The sequence below is a fragment of the Gigantopelta aegis genome, chromosome 6 (assembly GCF_016097555.1).
Source record: "Gigantopelta aegis isolate Gae_Host chromosome 6, Gae_host_genome, whole genome shotgun sequence".
Lineage (NCBI taxonomy): Eukaryota > Metazoa > Mollusca > Gastropoda > Neomphalida > Peltospiridae > Gigantopelta > Gigantopelta aegis.
Genome location: NC_054704.1, coordinates 78,760,524 through 78,786,710, shown reverse-complemented (window position 1 = coordinate 78,786,710; position 26,187 = coordinate 78,760,524). Strand labels below are relative to the sequence as shown.

The 26,187-nt window shown below is 35.8% G+C and overlaps 2 protein-coding genes across 3 annotated transcripts in view; one reads left to right on the top strand and one right to left on the bottom strand.

Moving 5' to 3' along the window:
* The window catches only part of LOC121375733 (epidermal growth factor receptor substrate 15-like 1), a 49,933-nt gene extending 25,045 nt beyond the window's left edge, over window positions 1-24,888 (bottom strand). For both annotated transcript variants that reach the window (XM_041503337.1, XM_041503338.1), the window contains exons 1-10: window positions 24,860-24,888; window positions 21,316-21,360; window positions 20,268-20,357; window positions 19,486-19,629; window positions 18,594-18,656; window positions 15,664-15,747; window positions 15,125-15,226; window positions 14,338-14,589; window positions 13,466-13,626; window positions 10,766-10,943 (exon numbers count right to left, since the gene is read on the bottom strand). In XM_041503337.1, coding sequence (XP_041359271.1) covers window positions 10,766-10,943; window positions 13,466-13,626; window positions 14,338-14,589; window positions 15,125-15,226; window positions 15,664-15,747; window positions 18,594-18,656; window positions 19,486-19,629; window positions 20,268-20,357; window positions 21,316-21,360; window positions 24,860-24,886 — 1,146 coding nt within the window. In that variant the 5' untranslated portion in view covers window positions 24,887-24,888. The remainder of the gene's footprint in view (window positions 1-10,765; window positions 10,944-13,465; window positions 13,627-14,337; window positions 14,590-15,124; window positions 15,227-15,663; window positions 15,748-18,593; window positions 18,657-19,485; window positions 19,630-20,267; window positions 20,358-21,315; window positions 21,361-24,859) is intronic.
* On the top strand, window positions 391-10,707 carry LOC121375734 (Ig-like V-type domain-containing protein FAM187A). Its single transcript, XM_041503339.1, has 6 exons — window positions 391-744; window positions 2,587-2,815; window positions 3,646-3,789; window positions 5,136-5,470; window positions 7,523-7,675; window positions 10,248-10,707. Exons 1-6 carry the CDS (start codon window positions 440-442, stop codon window positions 10,414-10,416), a joined length of 1,335 nt encoding a protein of 444 aa, XP_041359273.1. The 5' UTR covers window positions 391-439; the 3' UTR covers window positions 10,417-10,707.
* Window positions 24,889-26,187: the final 1,299 nt, after the last annotated feature.

Sequence of the window (26,187 nt, the reverse complement as noted above, 5' to 3'; positions counted from 1 at the left end):
CACATACTCATGGGCGTATGACCCGGGGGGCAGGGGGGGAAACATTTGGGCAGTTTTTATCTGGGTAAAATTTCGGGCAAATCAACCCCTTCAGCCCCCCTAAATCAAAGAGTCCCCATACGCCCATGCACATACTCATATCCACACACACATAAATAAATAAATATATTTTTAAATAAATAAACAAATGTTAAACACATCTTTTAACAAATTTTAAAAATCAATCAATCAATCAAATATAATATAATAAAATATAATAAATAAATATTTTTTTGGAATAAAATTTGAATTCGGGAGAATGAGTTTGGTTTTTTTTTGTAAACTTAAAACAAAATTAATAACAGTGTTACACTCTGTCGGCCTCGGTTACTGTTGCTAAGGGGCCAGAGTCACATGACTTCAATTGTTATAGGAGAAAAAGAAAACATTACACAAGGGGATGGGAAACAGTTACAGCTTTTTAATACTGACAGTACTGACAGTGCTACATATTCTACAGATTAATGGATTTCCGATTGAAACAATGATCACATCTGTGAAAGTGAATGGGCTGTTGCTTGAGAGAGGTAAGAGGGCAAAATACAAGGCCAGCTGGGGAGAATCGACAATGGAGATACAGCGTCAGTTTAACGAGTACTATGAATGCCTGAACAAACGCGTCCAGCAGATCACCAAAAAGGGACATCACATTAAGGCAATCATTGCCCTGTTTGGTCAAAACCTTGAGCTGAAGTGCCACATTTGGTGAGTTACCATGGTTACTATATTGTTCATTTTTAAAACTATCAACCCAAATGTTTAACTGAAAGGCTGATGTCATAAGTGTCATTTTGAAAATGGAATCAATTTTAAGGATCTAAACAAGAAACAAAATAATCTAAACAAATGAATTGTTTAACGACACCACTAGAGCACATTGATTAATTGATCATCGGCTACTGGATGTCAAACATTTGGTAATTCTGACTCATAGTCAACAGAGAAAACCCACTACATTTTACTGATGCAACAAGGATCTTTTATATGCACTTTCCCACAGACAGTAAAGCTCACAACACAGCCTTTGACCAGTTGTGGTGTACTGGTTGGAACGAGAAAAAAACAATCAGTTGAATGGATCCACTGAGGTGGTTCGATACTGCAATGCAAGCATCTCAGGCGAGCACTCAACCGACTGAGCTAAATACTTCCCTAGTAACAATTTGCAACATAAAATTAAATAATATTTAATTATAGTAGGTTTTTATACAATTACAACTCCCACTGATAGAAACAGGAACCAAATATGTCAAAAATATTCAATACTGTGTTTTAAAATTTATATACGATTATTTTGTTTACCTTTATGTTGATTAAGTTACCATGGTTACCACTTCATTCTTGAATTAGTAATATGCATTCATAGAAGAGTAATGTTATAATTATTGTTTTGGAAGTTAAATTAATTCAAGTATATAATACTTTACTACAAGAAAAATTGCTGTTTCATTTAGTTAAAATGCAAATTAATTTTTTTTATTTTTTTATTTACTATGTTTTTATAAAATAACAATTTATTTAATTTTAATTTATTACTATAATTAATTCCTTGAACCAAATCTTTGAAACAATATTAAGAACCCAACAATACATGTATGTCATAAATAATGGTTCTCCATGTAGCAACTGTTTCAGACTACAAATACATGTGTAATTAAGAAAAAAAAAAAAAAAAGTAAAACAATTTGACTAAGGTAAACTTAAATGAGCTTTTCCAAAAACTTTAAGTGATATGAAAACTGTTAAAAATATTACCGTAGGTTTTTTGTGTGGTTTTTTGTTTGTTTGTTTTTGGTGGTGTGGTTTTTTGTGTGGTTTTTTGTTTGTTTGTTTTTTGGTGTGTGGTTTTTTGTGTGGTTTTTTGTTTGTTTGTTTTTGTGGTGTGGTTGTGGTTTTTGTGTGGTTTTTTTGTTTGTTTTTTTGGTGTGGGGTGGTTTTGTTTTTTGTGTGTTTGGTTTTAAGTCAGATTGTTAGGTGGTTTTTTTTGTTTTGTTTGTTTGTTTTGGTGGTGGGGGTGTGGGGTTTTTTGGTGGGGTGTGTGGTTTTTTGTTTTTTTTTGTTTGTTTGTTCCTGTTGTTTTTGTGTTTTGGGGGAGTGGGTCATCTATTGCTTATCATTCAATTAAAATTGCTTTTAGAGTGGCAAAGCACTCAATTGGTGGGCGTTTTGTTCATCCCAATCTGTGTTCCACAACTGGTATATCATAGTCCTCTCTATGGAAAAGTGCATATAAAATATCCCTTGCTGTTATTTGGTACAAGTAGCCTATGTAGACTGTCAAAATAACCAAGGCTCACCCTGCCCACATAAAAATTAGTCAGTAGCCAATTTTTATACAAAGTGGCTACAATATTAAGTATTTGTCTAATAAAAAAGTTGTTTAAATCAGCAACTTTTAAATAATTTTCAAGGAAAAACCCCACATATCTGAAAAAAGGCTAAAAAAACTAATTCTTTCCCTTGCAAGCCCTGAATAACCAAATACACACCCTGTAAAATGTTCTTACATAGCTCTTCCTTGTTTTGGTTTTTTTTCTTGTTTTTTAGCTTCCGTCCTGACCAAAAAGAAAAGCGCATAGAATGGCAACATGTCTCCAAAGAAGATTCGACTGTGCGAGTAGTTGAAAGTGAAGGTCGCTATGAGATAACCAGTAAGAAAAGCTTGGTGATCAATGACGTTGAGATAGGTGATGTCGGAACATTCATGTGCCTGTATCGTGGAGACTATGAAGAAATTTATCAGCTGGACGTACTCAGAAGGGAAAACCGACTCATGGTATAATGCCTCTATCATATGCCTCTATCCCATCCTACCATCCAGTAAGAAGTGATTTTTGTCAATAATTTACCAACTGAACATGCTCAGAAGGGACAAATGACTCATGGTATGCCCCTATCCCATCCCAACATCCAGTTAAAAATGTGATTTTTGTCAATAATTTTAGTTCAGCATCAGGTATAATAATAATATACAAATGTAATTAAAACAATTAAAGTGTTTGGGAAATAACAAATGTTCTATGGTTAAGTTTGTAAACAACAAAAAAACATTGGTCAAGATAAAAATAAATAAATCTGAAACTATTGAGTAAAAACCCACAAATGTTTAGGGTATGTGGGACATAATATAGTCTGCAAAATGATACTCCCCAAACCCCCAAGTTTGTAATTTCTAATGGCTAATAAAGGGTCTCAATTATCTTTGAAGGATTTTGACAAGGATTTCCTTTAATGATCATCAATGCATGAAAAGTAGGTCACTGTGACCTAATTATGGTATGTGACACACCACCATCTCAAGTTGTACTGGCATGCAACTTTTGATGATCATATATGAATTGATAAGGAATATATGTTCCAGAAACAAAAGGTTTATGGATGGACAGACGGACGGACAACACCATACTATAATATGATACACCAAAGACTGGCGTATAAAAAGAGAATCAACTACTCCTTACAAACATATACAAACAGAATCAACTGTGTGCTTTGCTTTAAGTGTTAATGTAGATCTCCACATCTGCTGTACAGTAAAGTGATTTCCTTTGACATCACTTGATAAGACCTACCAGTATATATAAACATACGATTTTTTTTTTTCAGTTAAAAGAGGGAGAAAAGGTTCTGGAACCACAGATGTTGACTGACAACAACTTGGAAGTGTTTACTACATGGTCTCCCTGGAGTTCTTGTAATAACTGTGGCAAACCTGGGCAACGACGCAAGATTGGCCTGTGTATGGTTAAGGTAGGTAAATTTAAAGCACGGTTTTAATGTCAAAGCGTTTAGAATAATAGTTTTTGGCACAAGTCCTTTAGTGGATGTTTTTTCTGACATGAGTCTCAAAAAAAATAATTGTTGAGTGAGGTTTAGCGAGCTCCAAGGATTGATTTTCTTGAGACTAGTGTCAGAAAAAACATCTGCAAAAGGACGAGTGCCAACAATATTTTCTAGTTCAATTATACTTATAATTTTAGAATTATTGTAAATTTCACTGCATTTTATTTTTGTACCGTGATGTCACAACCCTGCTCACAGCTGATATATATTACATCACTAGATGGAATGCATGCAGTTGTACATATTACGTGATATCACGTACTACTGTTGATTATGGAATGATGTAATGGTCAGGTAGCAACGACCATCTTACTCCTAAACGGCGAGACTAATTAACCAATGAAAAGGGCGCATTACCGTCCAGAGGAAATGTGCTAGATGGTTTTCCTAGCACAGCTTTCCGGCACCTTTCTACCGGTTCATTGAGCTAGAATAGATTATCCACTTTATGTTTGTATGCATTATGTGCTATTTGTCTATCTACCTCGGGCATCTTTCTCCACTCTATTTCATGTCAAAATAAGTTGTTAGCCAGTATGCAGCTGTGGAAGCACCCCACTTCATGTTGGTAACGTACTCCAAGATTAATTCCTTTTGCTTGGCCCATTGGACTGTTTCTCGCTCCAGTGCTCCACAAGTGTGGTAACAAAGGCTGTGGTATGTATGGAACTATCCTGTCTGAGAGATGTGTATAAAAATATCCCCTTCTACATTCCCTGCAATTTCCCACAGCAATCAGCAATGCCGTGGAGTTTTTAATTCTCCATGGCACTTTTCTGCCTGGGACTATATTCAGGTGAGGTTTTTCAATGGCATGTGTGACAAAATTTAACCATACATAAAAATGTGACGAGTGCATCATTAAATAAACATTTCATTATTTTGCACTTCAAGTTCTAAGCTCTTTAATTAAGACAGCTGGTGACATCTGTTTATATCAAAAACATGTCTGTCTCAAGAAGGCAAGATTGTAGCTTTAAAGACTACATGTGACTTTATTGTCCTGGACCCCGTTCCACGAAGTGATCACCTAAGTGCATAACAACTGTATGCACTTAAGGTGATCTTAGCGCTAAGATCACTTCGTGGAACGGAGCCCAGTTCAATATTAAATTTTCTACAAAATTGCAAACAGATACTACTTCCAGCACCAATTAAACATTTTTAAATGAACTGAGAGAAATGCTTTTAAAGTAACTAAGAGGCATAAACATGAGTCTTGGTACTGAAAAGGTAATTTTATTACTTTACAGAAAATCGATCCTGAAGAACCAATTGAGCCAAAAGACTATCCAATGATGGAGCTCTATCCAGAAGGGATTCCATGTCGAGCTACTGCACTGCCACACTTCATCGCCAATAATGAAAAAATACGCAACCGACCAAGCGAAACGGTGCTTGGCAAGTGCAACATTGCATGTCCTACCGTCCCTCCAGTTGTCACCATCACAGATTCTACTGGCAAAGTGCTGGAAGTTCTTGAAGAAGGACACTACTCCCTTAAATCGCCCCCCAAACTGCCCCCCATGATTAGACGTATTATGAGGTATGAAGATGCGGGAATGCACCTGGTTCTTCAGTGTCCAAAGTAAGAATTTTACACCCACATTTGTCTTATCTAAATAATTACTACTGTAATAGAAAAATCAACCTCCACTGAGGGGATTTGAACCACAGTCTCTCAGTATGAAAGTCTAGTGCTCTACCAACTGTGCTAATAGGGAAATTCCTGTGTTCTCAGACGGTAATCCATCCAAATACTGTTCTGGTCCCTACATCCAAATGTAACAGAAAAATCAACCTCCACTGAGAAGATTTGAACCCAGCACTCTACCAACTGAGCTACTAGGGAAATTCCCACTAGCTACTGCTAGTAGGAACACTTCATACCAACACTACTACTTAAATAGCTTAAATTTATTAACAAGGCCAGTGTTAAACAATCACAGTGAAAAATTATTTTCTTCAGCCATAAAAATATTTTGCTTAATCTGATAAACAAAAAACCCCTGACCTGAGACTTTTTGAAAAGCTTTAATAGTGAGCCTTTATCTTCTTTTTTAATTAAATATTTATTATTTGAAAAATAAAATAAAATTACCCTTTACAACCCCTGGATGTAAGAAAATGACCATGGCAAAACATATGCCGGGGAAAAATAGTATCCACTGTAGCTTTACCATTAACATGTTTCCAAATCTGGAAAGTAAATCTAAAGGGTTTTTTGTTTTTTTTTGGGGGGGGGGGGGGGGTTGCCAGCACACGAATGACATGTGCATGATCAAGAACAATGTGGTTGTAAAAGAATGACAATTTATCTTGTACAGCGTAGTCAGTTCAGTGACCTTCCTGTTAAATTATTACCTTTTAATTATATTACACCAAAGTGTCCGAATATATTTAATGCGACATAAAATTAAAATAGTTTTCTTTAATAATAGCATAATTTCTATTAGGAAATCTGTCACTAAGACCGAATGCCTCCTCCGTCCCTCCCCTTCCGTCCCTCCCCTTCCGTCCCTCCCCCTCCGTCCCTCCCCCTCATAAACCCCAAGTAAATCGGTGAAGTGTTTTGTTTTGTTTTTTTGTGGGAAGGGGTTTTATTAGGCCACTTGGCACCAGGATAAGGTAGTATATTGTGTCAATATAAATGACAGAAAATTTGATTAAACTATCAGCAAATATATCAGGCCGACCATAACACTTCGTGACTTGTAGGAGTGTATGTTGAAAATTTTACAGAAAATAATACACCATACTACACCATAGCCACAGTTCAACATGAATAAGCTGTCACCCCCTACAATCCAGTGTTCCCTGTAATGCACATGTTATGAATAGTCGAGAGTTCAGTGACTTAGTTGGAACTTGCTTAATACTGGTAATTCACATGTATCATGCTCAATCGCCCTAAGATTCAGATACTTAATAATAACAGTGCAGTTACTGTTTTCATATTTACTGTTAATCTGTTTTCAGTTCACAAAGTATATTTTATTTTTAACAACAAGGAAAAAATACATTTTGAAACAAATGTCCGACATCGTGCACGGCGAAAAAAATGCCACAGAAAATGAAAACTCTATGGCAATCTCCACAGCAATGCCAACTGCCACGGGCAATTGAAGGGGTTTCTTCAGCACATTTTATCCTACAGTTACTAGTGTCTAACATATGGTTATTTTGACACTTGGTTGGAAGAGAAAGGAAAACTGCTACCACCGTAAAGGCTATTCCTATTAAACAGCAGCATGGGATCTTTACATGCTCTTTACTACCATAGAAAAGACAGTACATACCAAAACCTTTGATAAACCAGACACGGACATTGGTTGGGAAAGGGACAATGGGGGGGGGGGGGGGGGGGGGGGGGGGGGGGGTTAATTTAGTCAGCCAAGGTGGTTTGATCCTATGATCCCAAGCACCTCAGGCTAGAGCTATACCAAACAGCTGGGGCCAAATTTACAAAGCCTGTATTAGACTTACACACATATAACTACTTACATTTACAATGCTTAAACACCTGCATTTAAGAAATACAGGCTTCGTAAATTCGGCCCTTGTCGTTTAAACTACTGTAATGGGGTGTCGTTGAACAAACATTCCTGTCCTGTGTGAATGTGCGGGACTGATTTTACAGGATAAAGAGCAATCAGATGGTTCGCTGGACCCGGAATGACCGAGTGATCAACCCAATGACCATCAAACAGCAGACGAGAGGACGTGTGTGGATCGACAACATTAACAGACTGCACATCGCAAAACTACTTATGACGGACACAGATATGTACAAGTTGGTACCAAATGTTTATATTACAATCTACTAAATGCTGTAATTATATTTAATTTTTGTTTATAATGTCAAATGACTCCATAAACATGTTCAATTTAGTGCAAAATGTTTACAGTTATAATCAACATTAACCGACTGCACATAGCAGGGTTTGCCAGAAAGAAACTTTTGGGTATGGTGCTATGGAATTGATTATTTACAATGTGTGTGCTGAATACAACTGCAGTCAACAGGGGGTATGGAGAGGGCCTCCCCCAGAAAGAAAATTGGTTAGGTTTAGGATTAGGGTTAAAAAAATCATACAGTAATGATAAGAGTCATCAATTTTGTCAAAAAATAAAATCTCCAAAATAAATTGGGTATTGCGCCATACCCGTTTTACCCTCTGGCAGAAACCCTGTCTCACTATATGATATGTATAGTGATTCGTAGTCCACAATACAATATGTATCATGATACCTGATTCATGATCTTTCCTCGTAAAACAAGAAGTTGAAGTTTAGGTAAAGTGATTTAAAAATAAGAAATAAACCTGATAAAAGCAAAACACTGATTAAACAGTTTTAATGTAGAAATACCACATCATATATATATATATATTGACATAAGCAGTAACTTATTTTCTGTTCACTGTCTTTTTTTTCTTTTTTTTAACCCTCTGAACCCTAAATATATATGTTTTAAATTCCCCTCCACCTTGGACTCCCAGCAGAAATATCAGATTTTTTTTTTTCATTTTCTCTTAGGAAAATTAAACACTGCTCAATGATGTATGCCTGTCAACAAAACCTGAATGTGTCCGTAGTCCATTGATATTGTTGATTATTTTCATTAATACTATGTTTCCTGCCTTGGCCTCACCCGCCACCATGCCCACGAACATTCACACTACCAAAATCCTAGAATCTTTATTTATGTCTTTGGATCCACTGTCATTTTCATAATTGTTAATATAGCCGACATTCACATCATCAAATTCATCATCGCTTTCAGTTTCAAAGACACTTTCATTGCTGTATGTGTCATTACTAAGCTCACCTTCATTGTCAGACATTATTAACGTTGGCGCTTCTTCAGCGCTGACACGCCCACGGTTCATATTTGTGGGAAAATACAATTAAAAAAACTAAAAAAAGTGTGCAAATTTACATTCACAACTTGTGCTAATACCTATGCTGTAAAACAAGTTCTGATTGGTTGAAAATAACATTGAACTGTTGCCCAACAGTTTGTTTACAAACAAGCTGGAAAAGTGGCTTCTAGGGTATACGTCAAGCCTAAAAACAGGCTTCGTGGGTTCATAGGGTTACGGAAATAACCTGTCAATAAGTACATACCAGTACAAATTGGTGTTGGTAAATGAATACAGAATTAATATAGGAATTGATACATGGTCAAAATAGGAATTGATACACAAGCAAGGGTATCGTATATCGTATTGTCAGCAGTAGTATCATAATACATCGATGCATTAGTGTATTGTGACACCCGTACTAAATGCTATAATTATATTTAATTTTATTTATGTCAAATGACACCATAAACATGTACAATTTAGTGCAAAATGTTTAGTTATAATCTATATAAAATCATATTACATTTTTTGTATTTGTATTTATGTCAACAAGCTCTTTACCAGCAAAATGCTATGACTGGATATGTGTAAGTTAGTGCAGTGTTTACATTATAATCTGTTAAATACGACATTATGTACAAATTAGTACAAAATGTTTACAATTATAAGGAACAAAATATTTCATTAATTTTGAGTTACCATGAACAGCAGATGTCTGCCACCACAGAAAATTTGCATTATTTTCACTTTTCAAGAATATCGATAAATGAAATCCACAACTAATAAAACCATGTCCAAACCCAGCAAGGCATGGATTCACGAGACCAAAAGAAAAGATGTCCAGACTTTAAGAGAAAAACAGAAGTAGCTGTCACTTGACTGGAATGGGGGGACCAGGATTCATTGGAAGGCTTTAACCATTGACCAATCCATGGGACATGGGGGATGGGGGAATATGCCATAGGTCAGAGGTCAGGTTTTGTTTGAAAAGAAATAAGACATGGGAAACACTGCATATCCCATCACGACTGCATCATCCTATTATTGTATGTTAAATTTTATGAAAATCTGATCAGAAATATAAAGTTGTTAGAGCAGTGATGTTCTAATCATTATTTTTGTTAACAGTGGCCTTGATGATATTCCTATATATCGTTTCATGAAAATTAGATGAGTCGTGTAATCGCTAGAGCCGTTAAGTCAAATTAAATTAGCAGCAGTAACCTTGACCTTCAATGCAAAGAGGTGAAATGTGAACATGTTCAAGATATCATGATCCTATTCCCACATACAAAGTTTTTTAAAAATCAAGGAGAAATAACGTCACTAGAGTGGTTATGTCGCCGGACGGGCAAGACGTTATATCCCATCGACAACTCATCACAAGGGGACAACAACCTATTTCATTCTAATGTTTACTGGTATTCATTTTTGAAAACTGACTAGATAATGATCATTATTGATGTTTATTATGACAGGGTTTCTGTTCTTTTCCAGCTGTTTTGTGAGGAAGCGCCACGTGGCGAACATGAAGATCCTCGTGGTGCAGCCGTTCAACGAGAGTCTCAAGAACTACATCTCATACGGGGGATTCATCCTCACCGCCATCCTCATTCTCATCGTGCTCATCTTCGTCTGCAGATACAGGTCACCCAAACGATTCTGAGCTGGTGACGATGACGACGGCAACATTAACATTGATTTGTGGGACATAAAACAAGAATGTTCATGTCCTTATCGTCATTCTATGTGTTTATAATTATAAACTCTATTTATGTGCCTTTATCCACTGAAGGTTCAGGCACGTCAATCCCAATCGCCATCTCCGGAAAATGTCTGATATATTGTTCGGCACAGAATTAAATACTTCTTTACTGCCCACTTAGAAATTTCAAAGTCTGTGTGAACCTTAAAGATTGAATTGGATTTTCTTTTCTTTCTTTTTTTCTTTTTTAAAAGGTCTGAATCTGACCTGGAGTCCGGTAAACATGAAGTATATTTATTTTTGTTCTTACCTTGACCCCAAAAGTAGCTGTATCGGCAGTAGACTTTGGCCTCATGCTCGGTGGTATCATCTCCGGAGTAAGAGCGCCCGGGGGGTCGACCCCCTTGAGTTTCTGTTGAACTAGATACATTGCTAGAGCAAACAGGTCACTGTTCAGCTTGCCAGTGCTGTTCATATCACAGAGCGACCTATTAAAGAATCAATAAATAAATAAAAACTATGTTTGAGATTCTTGTGATATATCAAGAAACCTATAAATAACTGTTTTTAAATAACACCAGCCACAATTCAGAATATACTGAGGTGTCATAAAGTGGCTAATATAAGTGCCGAAAGTAAACGGGAAGGGAGGGGGCTGGAAACATTTTGCTTCAAAAAGGATCAGGACATGTTTTTCCAACACATTTTGCTTGCAATCAGGACTTTGATCAGATCTCTACATGTGAAAATGGGGCAAAATTTCAAAATGTAACTCTTCAAAGATGACGGGGATATTCCCCTCCCCCTCCAAAATTGTCTGGGTAGGTGATCAATCTCCCTTATCTTTCTATAACATTTATGAAATAAATTTAAACTCACTATTTAACTTGTGGCATTATTCTCGTGACATTGATTCAAATAAAATAATATTCAAAAGCCTCAGCTCACTGCTATTTATAGTGGCCAAGCAGGCTTTCTGCCAGAAAATAATTTGAGGGTATGTAAGCTGTAATAAAAACAAAACTGACCAAAAGTGAAATATCTGGAAATTGGACATTGCATTTAATGTACTTTGACCACTTTTAAATAGCAGTTCTCTTACTCTAATCTTTTTTAAAATTATATAAATGTATCCATTAATTTTCAAGATTTTAGGGTACATAATTTTACCCTCCCATACCCTCTGGCAGACATTTTGTATCCCATAATAAAACAAGCATTCTGAGAGTACTGCTAATGTTCAAGGGCCATAACTCTGTGAAAAATGGGTAAATCATTATGAAAATTAAACTTGATTTGTAACAGAATATGATAAAGCTATACACATAATTTCAGCTTAATGTCTTGAGACATTGCTAAAAACAATTTAAAATTCAGATTTTTTTTGTTGAAAATCTTAAGTTGATGAGACATAACTGTGAAAAATTAGTAAAGTTAAAGTTGATCTGTAACAGAAAATGATAAAGTTATACACAAAATTTCAGATTAATATTTTGATGCATTGAAAAACCAAGTCCAGAAAACAAATTAATTCAAGAGCCATAACTCTGCAAACTAGGGAAAGTCAAACTTGATGTGTAACAGTATATGATAAAGCTATACACAAACTTTCAGCTCAGTATATCAAGGCATTGTGAAAATACATCTGGAAAACTATAGGTGGGACAGACAGACGGACACACAGTCAGTCAGACAGATAGAAGAACAAAAATGAAACCTATGGGACCTAATAAAGCACTAGATTTTCATCCAAATGTTTTTTAAAATGTGGGAAGGTCAGGGATTTATTTTTTTATTTAATATTTTCAGGACTCCAGCAAACGTTTGTTGTGCCTTTATCCTAGGATTTGTTTACCTTCCTTTTTTTTCTGTAATTAATTTTAACTACTGACTAATATGAAGTAGTATCTCAAATAACAGCCCATTCAAAACACATGACTTCTGTAATATGATCTTCTTGGCTCATCATATACACACTGACAATAGAAGTAATCAAATTCTGTATGTATGTCATAAACAGAGTATCAAGGAAGAAGGAAGAAATGTTTTTTATACGACAAAATCAACACCTTTTTATGTACAATTATATGGCACCAGACAAATGGTTACGGTCTCATTACACATTGCCCAACTTCAAATAAAGATAGTAAATAGAATGGGTTCTCATTGGCACTAACAACATACGCCATTGCAAATATACATTATACAAGCATTTATTTTCACTGCAAAATTGAGAACATTTCCGTCTCAGTTTTATGCTATATGACAGTATCTGGCTGTAGTACCGGTCTGAACAGGTCGTTCTGGAATCCATTTAAACCTGCTGCCTCTTCCGCTATACAATCATGTCCCAAAAAGTCAATGCACAGTATTACAAAATAACATAAGCAAAATCTAGCCAGAAGGCTTACCATTGAAAAATACAAATTGTTTTAATTTTTCCCCAATTACTAGAAGTGAATATATGAACCACAACATATGTCACAATTACGAACTATAGTGAATCATAATGAACTTTCACCCTGAAGTGAACTGTATAGTGAGACCTAAGGACCATATGAGACAGGAAATCTGCTGCTGCTTCGCTATGGACTACTCTATTTCGTTAGCAGCAAATAATCTTTTACATGCATCAACCCACAGACAGGATAGTACATACCACAGCCTTTGTTACATCAGTTGTGGAGCACTGGCTGGAATGAGAAATAGCCCAATGAGCCCACTGATAGATGCATCAGGAAATTTCTTTACTAACAGGCTACTCTTTATGCAAAATAAGAGCATCAAAAGAATACTCCGGTATTGTTTTTCATATGACAGAAGATGTGTATCATATCCTGCTTGAACAAATAATAATATGAATACACAAAAAAACACAAACATAATGTATACTTACCGTAACCTTCTAATATATATGTAAACAGCATGCTGAAATTATGTAACAAAAAAGAAGAAAAAAGTTATAATTTGATTAATGGTGGCAGTATACACATGAAAATGTAGCCCATACCAGATATGTGCTAAAAGTGGATTGGGTAAACCGCTTTGTACGAAGACATTTCTCACTTCTGCCCCACTGACAAGGCCGTCCATATCCGTATCCAGTCTTAGAAACATCGCGTCAGAATTGGCTTTTTCAGCAGCCGTCACCACCCACGGCTTAGCAGATCCCTGCAAGATTAAACAACAGATCTTTGTTTCAGTTCAATGTTGAATATGAATTTTTAAGCACTAAACAAACATTATAGAATATAAAGTAAAAAGTCAAACTTATAAAAACAAAATCTGATCAATTTAAATATTAAAAACATGTGAGCAGGACATTTTATTCAGTATCGAGTAGTAAGTTGTTACACAAAATGTATAGATCACTACACATTACAAAATGTTAAATAGTAGTTGATACTCAATTTTTAACTGATTACCAACTGTGGCTATTCATAATTTAAAAAACATGTGTACACTTCAGAGCTTTAGAGCTCTCAAATCTGGGCACAACAGGTTTCTGTATGTTCCGAGTACAGTGAGGCCTGTCTTAGAACAATATGTTATTAACAACTGCTGAAGTGGTTTAGGTATTCAGAAACGCACTTCAAGTTTTTTTAATCTAATTCAAGCATAGCATTTCAGTAATTTTGACATATGCATGTTTGTACTTAATTTGTACGTTTATTTTGGGTATACTGGAAAACTTGTCGAAACCGAATCCAATTTTAACAAGTTCTGGTGTTTAGAGGGACACATTTTAGAGTTGCAAATACTCGGGACCATGAAACATGGCCGGTTTTGACAGGGTCCGTGTATAGACAGGATTCACTGTACTTATTGGGGACACAGCATTTATCATCTTGGTTTTGGTGTAATCTAAAGCCCTGCACTTACCTCTGGTTTGCTAGTGGGCGGTGTTAATGTACCACTGGTATCAAGACCTGCCACTCCGGGCAGGACGGGGACTGTTGCTGGAAATGCAGGCAGGACGGGGACCGCTCCAGGTAATACCGGAGCTCCGGTCGCTGTACCAGGTACGCCACCAGCCACTGGAGCCTTTGGCCGCTTGGATGGGGGAATCATTTTAAGAGGTAATACATTTGGCACAGGGTCATTTTCTCGTATTCTATATACAAGATGCATCGTCTGAAATTTAAAAAAATAACAAATGGTGTTTTCAGTGTTTGTTGTAATTCTTTTTCAATTACAATTTCCAAGGACATTGGTTTACAGGTGTTAAAAATTGTCTTGGAAATTGTCAAAACCTAACATTATTAATAAGTCTTTCAATGATACTGGTTAATGAGGAAATATTCTGTAAAGTATGTACAGTATCACATGATGATTCACTGCAGGCTTTAGGGATCACTACATAAGTGTAAAATGTTAAAATAATAGTTGCTAATCAATTTTCAGTCAGTTACCAACTGTCATTAAAAATGTTAAAAACTATTCCTTGTTGATGACACTTACAAGCATAACATTTGAAAAATATCTCCTGAAAAATATTTGAGTTTAACACACACAAGAAATAAACAATATACAATGAAAGGTGGAAATGATGTTTAATACACAATGGTCATGATTAGGTTGGTAAATTTTAATGTCCAACACCCCATTATTTGTTGTCAGCTAAGTTGTCAGTTTTATTCAAGATTCGTAATTTTCTCTATTTACCTACCACAGCAAATTCATCTTTATCCAAATAGCCATCTTTATTGATATCACTTAGATCCCAGATCTTGCCAAGCACATCTGTTGGCAATTTTGAATTGAGCAATACCTAAACATAAAACACAGTAACACCATATTACAATATATTTAAACACATAACAATTTGTTAATACCAAATATCTGTGTAATCTTGTATCTTGACGTAACAGTTTGAAACAAATACTGTCCTTTCATTTAAAGGGCATTATAGAAGGTAGTTATTGAGATTTCTCAATAAACTGCATTATTGTGAACAGTATGCTGCAAGCATCTTGACAATGCATGAATTTTAGTGCATAATAAGCTTACTAGAATGGAGTATCATTAAAACAACACATTTAACACAAACATATTTAGGTGCTATGCCACATAATTTCAAAAAATATTTTTTTCATCTGATATTTGTAGATCTCAATTAAAATTTATATAGCTTTGTCAACAAAGTAAAACATTAATTACAAAGAAAACAAAGTACATTATAAAAACATTCCAAATATAAAGACAAACCGGTTTGACTTTGTCTCCAGAAAGAAGACCATTGACTGGTTGTAGAGTTTCAAACACATGGTCATACTTGGCTTTTTCTGATGGCTGAAAACAAAACACAAGCATGAGTTTAGTTTAATGTTGTTGTCCAAATACAAAATGACTGTTTATTTAACAACTGAAATTTACAATTTGTAAGAGCAAGAACATCAAAAAACAAATATCTTAATGTTAATAAATCTAAATTTCAGGTTTGTTTGCATTTATGCTATTAAATAATTATACGAAAACAACAACAAGTTTATTCAATATTAACTCTTTCACCACTAAGTTTTACAGCCTTGACCTTCCCTGCACACTGAGTTTAAATAGCAGATTTATGATCATGTTTGTTAAAGAATAAAACTACTTGTTTTATCATTAATTTTAGTTATAGGCTATACATTTCCAGAAAGGTCAATGGACAGCTGTCTAGATCAAAAAATAATACTTTAAATTTTTTATATTCAACAGGTATAAATCTGGTAATTACAGGTAAAATATGCATATTACTCACCTATTTGAGTAGGTAGGACTGGTAATTTAAAAAAACAACAGTACAAATGTTTTTGTTGTTGGATAATTAATTAATTAACATTCCAGTTATAATTTAAAAATTATTTTTACAATGCTTTTACAGCCAAGGTAATCACAGGTATCAAACAACACTGAATGAATTGTAAAATTCCTCAAATAGTTTTGTTCAGTTCAGATACATGAACATGTAGGTTTTTCTATCACAGAGAAAAATAAAAGTTCTGCACATAAAATATATGTATACACTTATTTACAATTACAAACAGTATTTATAGCCATGGTTCTTCTAGTCTACAGATTTACCTGTGTATGGAAATCTTTGAAACAGGTAGTTTTGGGATTACAACACAGGTAAACATCACATTTCTCACATTTCATACTGGATTTTCTCTGTTTGTTGGGGTTCTCTGAGTAGTGAACACCCGGGTTGGTCTTGTTGAATGTTTTGTGTCGACAATTGCACACATAGCACAGATGGTTATTACCTTCACCTGGCACAGGTAGATGGTTCTTCCCATCAAGTCGTAACAGGGAGTTAGAGGCATCACTTCGTGGTCGACCTGGTACAGCTCTCTTTCGTGACTGAAAGGTGCCTATCAGTTGGTGAGCCAAGTCGAGCTTGAAAGATAGAAGATCCCGTCGTGATGGTGTGTCCTTCTATTATATACACACTGTACATTGAGATTTCAAACAACTTCCGCTCACCTCTTCTATACCATCTCATTGTTTTCTTTTCTTTATTCAACCTGGTCATTTGATCCATCCTGTCGATACCTCCCATGTACTTTTGATACTGTGTTGAAGCTGGGGGGCAGGTGAATTCCTCTCTGGTGCCATCTTTCTTTTTTCTAGTGGTCGTCAACCCGTCCTGTACAGGTATGAGACCAGTACTCAAATAATAAACCATGCGATTATCTTTCCAGCTATGAGCTATAAGTGAACCGCACTGTCTCCACTCTGGGTGTCCCCGGAGTAGCCGGCTTTCTTCATTCTTGGGTTTCACAAGATCTGCAGGATATCCTTTTCTGTTACACCTGACTGTCCCACAGGTTTAAATACCTTTGGATTCAAGGTTGTGCGCCAGAATTGGGCTGGTATAAAAATTGTCAGTATAAACTGTTCTGCCTTCATCCTGTAGATGTTTTGTGAGTGCGATTACTACCTACCCACTCAAGCCATAAAATCGGTTTGCTCCTTGAGTATACCTGCCAACACATACATCAAAATTGTGGCAGTAAGCCGTTACAGCATCAGCAAGGACCCACACCTTGATTCCAAACTTCACTGGTTTGTCCTTCATGTATTGTTTGAAACCAAGTCTGACTTGGAACGGAGTCATGGCCTCATCTACAGAGATATGTTCATGTGGAATGTAGTTTTCTTTGAACGAAGTAAGTAGACTGTCAGTGATGTATCGAAATTTAAACAATTTGTTATTTTGAATCAAAGCAGAATCGTCAGAAAAGTGCAGGTACCTGCGTTTTTGGGTAAACCTATCCCGAGAAAATATCTGTGGAATTTCAGTCCTAAGATAGGGGTATTCAGTGCTTTTATTCCAGTACAGTTCATCCCTGTCACATGTTATTATGTCCATCAAAATTAACAAGCCATAATAAGCTTTCATTTCATCAACAGAAACATCATACCACATACCTTTGTTGTTAGCAGGATCTGTATCACGCTTTTTTTTGGCATTCACGTTGGTAAATTCCACAATTTTTCCATACACTGTATTGGAATAAAATAGCAAAAAGTACTCTATGGCATTTGTGTTGACGTCAAACACTTTTACGGGCCCCAGATTTTTAGTAAATGTTGATCTGCAGGTAACCGAATATGGCTCATGTGTCCAGGTAAACTCAGGCGCATGGTAAAACAGTGGCAAGTCATCTTGTAACTCGTCATCGGTATCATTTTCTTCTAAATTGCCATGTTGAATGACATTTCGTTCACGATCGCCAATCTCAATTAAATCAAATGCACCAAAGTCCATATTATCCCACATTTCATCATCGGAAAACCCGTCATCTGAATCGCAACCACTGTTTTCAACAGACGAAATTTTGTCACCTCGGTTCATGTTTAATTACAGTCAGAATATCAGTATAAACTTGGAAAAACTCGTTCAAAATTCGCTAGAACATAGGCGCAGCCATTACAGTGTGTCACACCTATGATCGCACGAGATTTCGTCTAATTATAATATTGATGCGTCACTCGGCGCCAAATATGAACAGGTGTTACAAGCCGCTAAACCGGCCTGTCGTGCTGAGAGGCACTGGATATCGCTAGCCGGTATACCGGCCTGTCGTGGTGAAAGAGTTAAGGCCACAGGCCCAAAATACACCAAAAAAATAAAATATTTGTCTACAAACCGTAACATCCCAAGGAACATCTGCAACAAGAGCTGGATTCACTGGAGCTACTTCAACAGGACCCTAGAGTAATAAAAGGCAAAACATACACATGAAGAAGTTGATAAAAAGGAACGGAATATTTCATTACAGACTTCTCAGCATTTAAATCATTAAACACCTAGGTATTGCTTTTAAACTATTAGGTGTCTAACATACAGTGTTTTTATAATAACATCCTAGGTAACGAGAGACATATGGTTAAGGACCACACAGATATTGAGAGGAAACCCACTGTCGCCACTTCATGGCCTACTCTTTTCAATCAGCAGCAAGGGATCTTTTATATGTACCATCCCACAGACAGAATAGTACATACCACGGCCTTTGTTACACCAGTTGTGGAACACTGGCAGGAACGAGAAATAGCCCAATGGGCCCACCAACAGGAATTGATCCTAGATCGATCGCGCATTAGGCGAGCGCTGTACCACTGAGCTACGTCCCGCCCCCATATTAATTAGAAGTAAGGTTCTTTAATACACATTTTATCCATGAGGAAAACTGCATAATAGCCAAGGCAACTTATTACAAGAAGCCAGGACTGATTGCTGGGTTTAAGCTGTAATTCACCAAATAACCAAATTAAAATTCAGGTTCAGTACTAATTCACAAAAATAAATGTGTGTCATTTGTTGATGTGTTGCCATTTTTGCTATTTGGATAAAGAATTTTTATAAAATTTCCTGATCTCATTTGCCTAATCGCCAATAGCTTTTTGGGTTTTAGCTTAAAGCCTGTGATAGCTGTACAAAACATCTAGAGATTTATAATTATCAAAAGTTAGCTTAGAACTAAATTAACTTTTTTCTCGTATGAAGAAGGGGATTCACATCAAGTGTTTATCACTCACTAAATTTGGTGGTGGTAATTCTGATGTCAGCATTGCACTGTTTAGTTCTTGACCATTCTGTGCCATTGAAATATATTTTAGGGCTATGAAGAACCCAGGTTTTTCCAAGTAACCCTTGCCAGTTGGATCAGAAAGATCCCAAACCTGCAAAATAAACAAAAAGAAGTTTTCAACTGGAAGGAGACTAATTTAAAATTTCATATCAATGTTTTATGTCCCACTAGATAGTTTAGTGGAACCGAACAGTTTGACGTCATACAATGAATCCTGATGACTGGTATACTACAACCATATCAGAACGTCAACCAAACAAGATCAGTCAGGGAACATTTTGTATTCAAAATCTTGATTAGCGATATTTCTAGTCAATTAAAAATGTATTAGCAACTACTGTTAAATGTTTTAAAATTGTGTAGCAATCTCTGACACTTGTGTAGCGACACGATAGTGAACAAAATGTTCGTTGACAGTGATATAAATTAAAATTTACTGGGCCCTCTGTGATAAATGAGATCTATAACAGTACATGATAAAGCTATATATACAAAATTTCAGCTCCATATCTTGAGCCAGCCAGCCAGCCAGCCAGCCAGCCACAAAACCTGCATGTATTGTCCCCTCCGGATGGACCAGTTGGGGTCTAAAAACATGAACATTTGTTAAAACTGAATCAGTGCTAAGGTCAGTGTACCACAATATGAAGCAATTATATGAAACATTTAATTCCAAATTAACATTTTAAGGGTTGTAATAGAAATATGCACATTAACGAGACAAATTACCTTTGATAAGATAGCATCACTGAGTTTTGACTTTTTCAGAAAAGTAGCAGCATCAAGTGCCCCTATACTGCCAGTACCTTTAGGGTCGGCCTGTAATATACACACATTAAATAATGTTAGCAATTTTATTATTACACATAATTATAATATAAAAGTACTTAAATGTACAGAAGAGATAGTTCTCCTAGGATTAATATATATATATATATATATATATATATATATATATATATATATATATATATATATATACTACAGAATATAGATCTATGCATATTCCTGTGTAATCAGGGAAGCAGAAACTTTTGCCAGATTATCTATGCTACTTCACCAAATTAAAATAAAATTTGCCATTTGAAAATTTTTAATTAACGATACTATATAGTTTATAGTCCATCCCATGGGGAACACCTTTTTTCATGCTATGGAATTTGCTACAAGTTATTTATTTCTAACCCAATTGATTTGTAAATTTTACATAAAAAGAGTATTTTTTTGTTATTTTCAAAACACTTTTACTTTTTTACTTATGTCAAATTAAACTGAAATTATTTACAAAAAAACATTTTAATAGATTGATGGGACGGACTATAAGTAATAATACTAATTGTAAACTGACTGGAGTGTGTTCTGTATTGTGATTGGTTAATTACATTATTTTTCCGGGATCAAATGAAAACAACACCCGGAAAGCTAATGACGTCATTAGCAATTGGAACAGGCGAAGTTGACGATTCAAGAGTCTACAGTTAGATTGCAGCCAGGTATTTTTTTCAAGAGATCTGTAGAAAAACGATTCAGTTTACAATGGACATAACCATATGGAGTTTTTAGATTTGCGGGTGTTATTGTCTATTTGATGCCTGCAAATGTTTCATTTTTGAAATCAAGCTAACGCCTTCGGTCAAAAGTGACATTTGCGGGATCAAATAGACAATAACACCTGCAAATCTAAAAACTCCATATGGTTATCCCCTAATTAATATATTGTAAGCATAATGTAAACAGTCACCACCAATCTTTTTATACTAAACTAAAAGATGCAAACCTGTAAATAGTAGGCCTCATATATGCCACCATGACTGCCTGCAACCTGAAGGAAAATAGAAAAGAAAAAGACAGTATGTAAACTTTAACATTGAAATTTGGTGTTTAATTAGAACTTTTCTAGTCAAATGCTTTTATCTTGAAGATCGCGTATACAATGTGGATTTTTTTTCACTCTCCTCTGTACAGGAATTTTGTTTTAATACTACATCTGCTCTTTGTAAAGTACGGTCTTTTTTTCGCACAATAATGTCATTAATAATTGCTGAAGAGCTGTAAATGATTCAGAAGCGTATTTCAAGTTAATTTAATGATCTAATTCAAGCATAACATGTCAGTGATTTTCAAGTGAAATGTTTTTTAGGTCAGCATGTTTGTACGATGCAACCCACTTATTTGCATACCGCTTAATAGAATAGCCCTGCTATAAACATAGGAAGTCCCTGCACCGTTTTGTTTACATAGCCGCTTGTACAAAAACACCCGGATAATCGACTACCTGTTATTAACATATCCTGTTTATTGTCATAGCAAAAACACTGAATTCCACGTGCCAAACACAGTTAATTGATTAACTGGTGGCTTATCTGCCAACTGGCCTTGAATAACAAGTCGTATTGTTTTCAGCCAAGACCGCTGAATACATTGCCGCAAGTATAATAGCCGGCACAACTGTTTACACCTGTAGCGGAAGCGATCACTCTCGATTAATTAAAACCTTTATTGTGAGGAGGGAAACTAACATATGCGATAGATATCGTTATCTCCCTATCTGCTCAAGTGTCTTGTTTAAATTAGATGTTTATTACTTAACAAACAACACTTACATAATGAGTAGACCTATCATATCGGTTGCGCAGTCTGTGTAATGAACGCGTTAGACCCAACACACGCAATGCATTCATTACAAAAATGAGTGTGAAACGAAAACAAACTGATTTGTCTCTCTCCCAAAAAAATAGGTGTTATCGAAGAGCTTGATAAAAATGTTTCTCAATCTGACGTCGCTAGACGTTTGGGAATTTCACAGTCCCAGGTTTCACGCATAGCGGCAAAGAAATCCGAAATCTGTTTGCAGTGGGAACGGAATGAAAATCCGGACAGAAAAAGATGTCGTACCGGAAAAGATGCCGATGTTTAAACAGCTTTAAAAACATGGTTTACAGAAGCTCGCAGTCATGATGTTCCACTTTCAGGACCAATTTTGGAAGAAAAAGCAAAGAAACTGGCTGAAACGCTGAATAAACCTGATTTTCAACCAACGAACGGGTGGATATGAAGATGGAAGAAAAGAAACTGCATAGTTTACAAAAAAGCTCAAGGAGAGAAAAAAGATGCAGATTTGCCGGCCGCAGACAATTGGGTGAAAGAACAACTTCCAAAATTGCTTGAAGAGTACAGTCCAGACGATGTGTACAATGCCGATGAGACTGGAATATATTTCCGAGCAATTCCAGAGGGCACCTTAACTTACAAAAGTGAAAAATTAAGTGGTGGGAAAAAACAGAAAGAAAGAATTACGGCTCTCGTCGCCTGTAACATGTCTGGGACAGATAAAAGACACTTAATGGTGATCAGGAAAATTAAAAACCCACGCTGTTTTCGTGGAGTAACAGACATTCCTGTTGATTATCAAAGCAACACAAATGCATGGATGACGGGGGTCTTATTTAGACAGTGGTGTTGTGATGTGGACAAAGACATGCGAAAAGGAAAGAGAAAAATTGTCTTAATTGTCGACAACTGTTCTGTGCACCCAGCAGATGCTGATGCAAAGCTAAAAAACTTGAAACTTATTTTCCTGCCTCCCAACACTACACCATGCATCCAGCCGTGTGACCAAGGGATCATTCGCAACCTGAAGTATTTCTACAGACAACAGATCGTGAATCGCATTGTGATGGAAACTGACAGTGGTCAAGACATACAGGCCAATACGTTTGTAAAGAAAATCACGGTGTTAGACGCAATACATATGCTGAACAAATCATGGGGTCAAGTGAAAAAAGAAACATTAGTGAACTGTTATCGGAAAGCAGGATTCCAGTCAGCTGATTGTAACAGTGGAAACGAAGAAACAACGTCGAGTGACATCACACCGCCAGACGGAATCAACCAATCAGTTTGACACATATGTGAACGTTGACGATAACCTTCAATGTTTTGGAATGCGAGCCGATGAGGAGATGTGTGCCGATGTTTTGCAGGCTAAACCGTGTGAGCTTGAAGTGCCATAAGATAGCGATGATGATGACGATGACAGCGACGAACCTGTGCTTACTGCATCCGGTGCACCGATGGGAGTAAAGGCACTGAGACGATATTTGGAGTGTCATGGTGCACTGAACTGTACCATTTTTTATGCATTTGAAACACACATTCAGGAAACTGTTAGAAATTCAGTCAGCCAGAAGACAATAAATGACTTTTTTAGCAAGTAGTATACTAGTAAACGTGCAAGCAATATATTAACCCCATGTAGTTGTAAAATACATTGTTTATTACATATACAAACATTTTATTGATGTTTTGTTTTTCTGTATACATGCATATGTACTTGTAACTTCGTAATAAAATTGTCGTGTTTGTTTACAAGTTACTTCCCTTGAATTTATTACGGGCCGGCTTTTAGCATATAGCCCGGATATTAACATTTTTTTTATTGGGCAATTAGGGTATGCAGTTAAGTGGGTTTCACTGTACTTACTTTAGGCATATTTATTTTGGGTTCAGCATTTATCTGCTTAGCTTTGAATCAATTTAAAAGCCCTGAAGGGCATACGGCTGTGATCAGACTTGTGCCTTTGAAAAATGAAAGTCTGCAGTCAACTACTATTATTACATGTACATGTAATCTAATCAAATTAAATATCTCCAATCAACCTGTTGTCAAAAACCAACATTAGTTTCACCAAACACTGTTGATGATTGGGGCATGATGGTTTTAAGACGAGTGACTGTCTCAGACAGGTAGGAGCCATCCTCACCCTCATGATACCCCCCACCCCCCACGTTTTATATTTACCTGTAGCCCCATAACATGACTCATGCAGTGTGGGTGCATCTCACCCCAATATAAACCCTGGCTATGTCAGTGCATACTGTCATTTACTGACATTGATGTTATTGATACTGTAGATACATATATTTCAGTTATTCTTATTGATATTTGAATTATTTCTTGACAGTTGCATAATTTTATGCAGTAACATATTTAATTGATTCATTATGGTTTCTTAGGTTTACATGCCATTGATCTATGTAATACTAATTAAATGTAAGGACGATTCATCAATACAAATAATATACTATCAAATAATGAATTTTAACTGAATTTAACTATCACGAAATTTCAAGACTTTCATGTCATTTATTTAAAATATATTTTAAAGACGTATTGTGGTGCAGCATCTTACTGGGGATCATATGGAAATGACCTAGAAACAGGAAATGGATTTAATTATGTATAGAATCAACTAGATTTTAAACGTTCTACTGTCTTATATTTGTGACATAAACTTATTGTCAAAATGCAAACACCAAACCTGAGCAAGTGGTGGAAAGGCCGCCATGTCAGTTGTTGGGACGTAAAAGTGAATTTCATTGGTTGATGAAAAGTTGAAGGAGCAAGGGGCGTGTCAATATTTTAGCTCGCCTGGTCTAAAATCATAAATGTTTATGTTGACGTTATAACATAAGATCCCGATTAATAAATACAAGCCTGTAGGCTCAAAATATTTACTTTTTTGTTCTACTATATTATATATATATATATATATATATATGTGTGTGTGTGTGTGTGTGTGTGTGTGTGCGTGTGCGTGTGTGTGTATATATATATATATATATATATATATATATATATATATATATATATATATATATATACACACACAAAAATGTATATAAAGATATATATGGGGAGATGTTTATAATATGTGTATATATATATAAATTGTTTTATTATTTATTTACTTATTTGTTTTAATACGATTGTGCCCTACACCACCATTATAATGTGTGCATCTCCCCATCTTACGTCTGTAAATGGAGAAAATCATGCAATAAAAAATGTCTTTGCATGAACTAACTGTGTAAACAAGATTGAAAGGAAACCCCTCACCCACCACCCTTACAATAAATGGTGAGATTTCCTATTATCTATACAGCCCCTCACCCAATACCCTTACAATAAATGAATACATTTCCTATTATCTATACAACCCCTCACCCATCACCCTTACAACAAATGGAGAGATTTCCTATTATCTATACAACCCCTCACCCTTACAATAAATGGAGAGATTTCTATTATCTATACAACCACTCATCCACCACCCTTACAATAAAACGAAGATATTTCCTATTATCTAAACAACCACTCACCCACCACCCTTACAATAAAAGAAGAGATTTCCTATTATCTATACAACCACTCACCCACCACCCTTACAATAAACAAAGATATTTCCTATTATCTATACAACCACTCACCCACCATCCTTACAATAAATGGAGATATTTCCTAATTATCTATACAACCACTCACCCACCACCCTTACAATAAATGAAGATATTTCCTATTATTTATACAACCACTCACCCACCACCCTTACAATAAATGGAGAGATTTCCTAATATCTATACAACCCCTCACTCATCACCCTTACAATAAATGAAGACATATCTATTATCTATACAACCACTCCGCCATTCAAATCAATAGTCCATATTCAAATTTATTCTGCAAGCAAGTATAAAGCTGGCATTTCCCACACATTGCAGAAATCTTTAAACAGATTCCTCATTCATTCATGTACAACTACATGTATTTACAATTAGGGCACATAATACATTACAGATAACACACTAG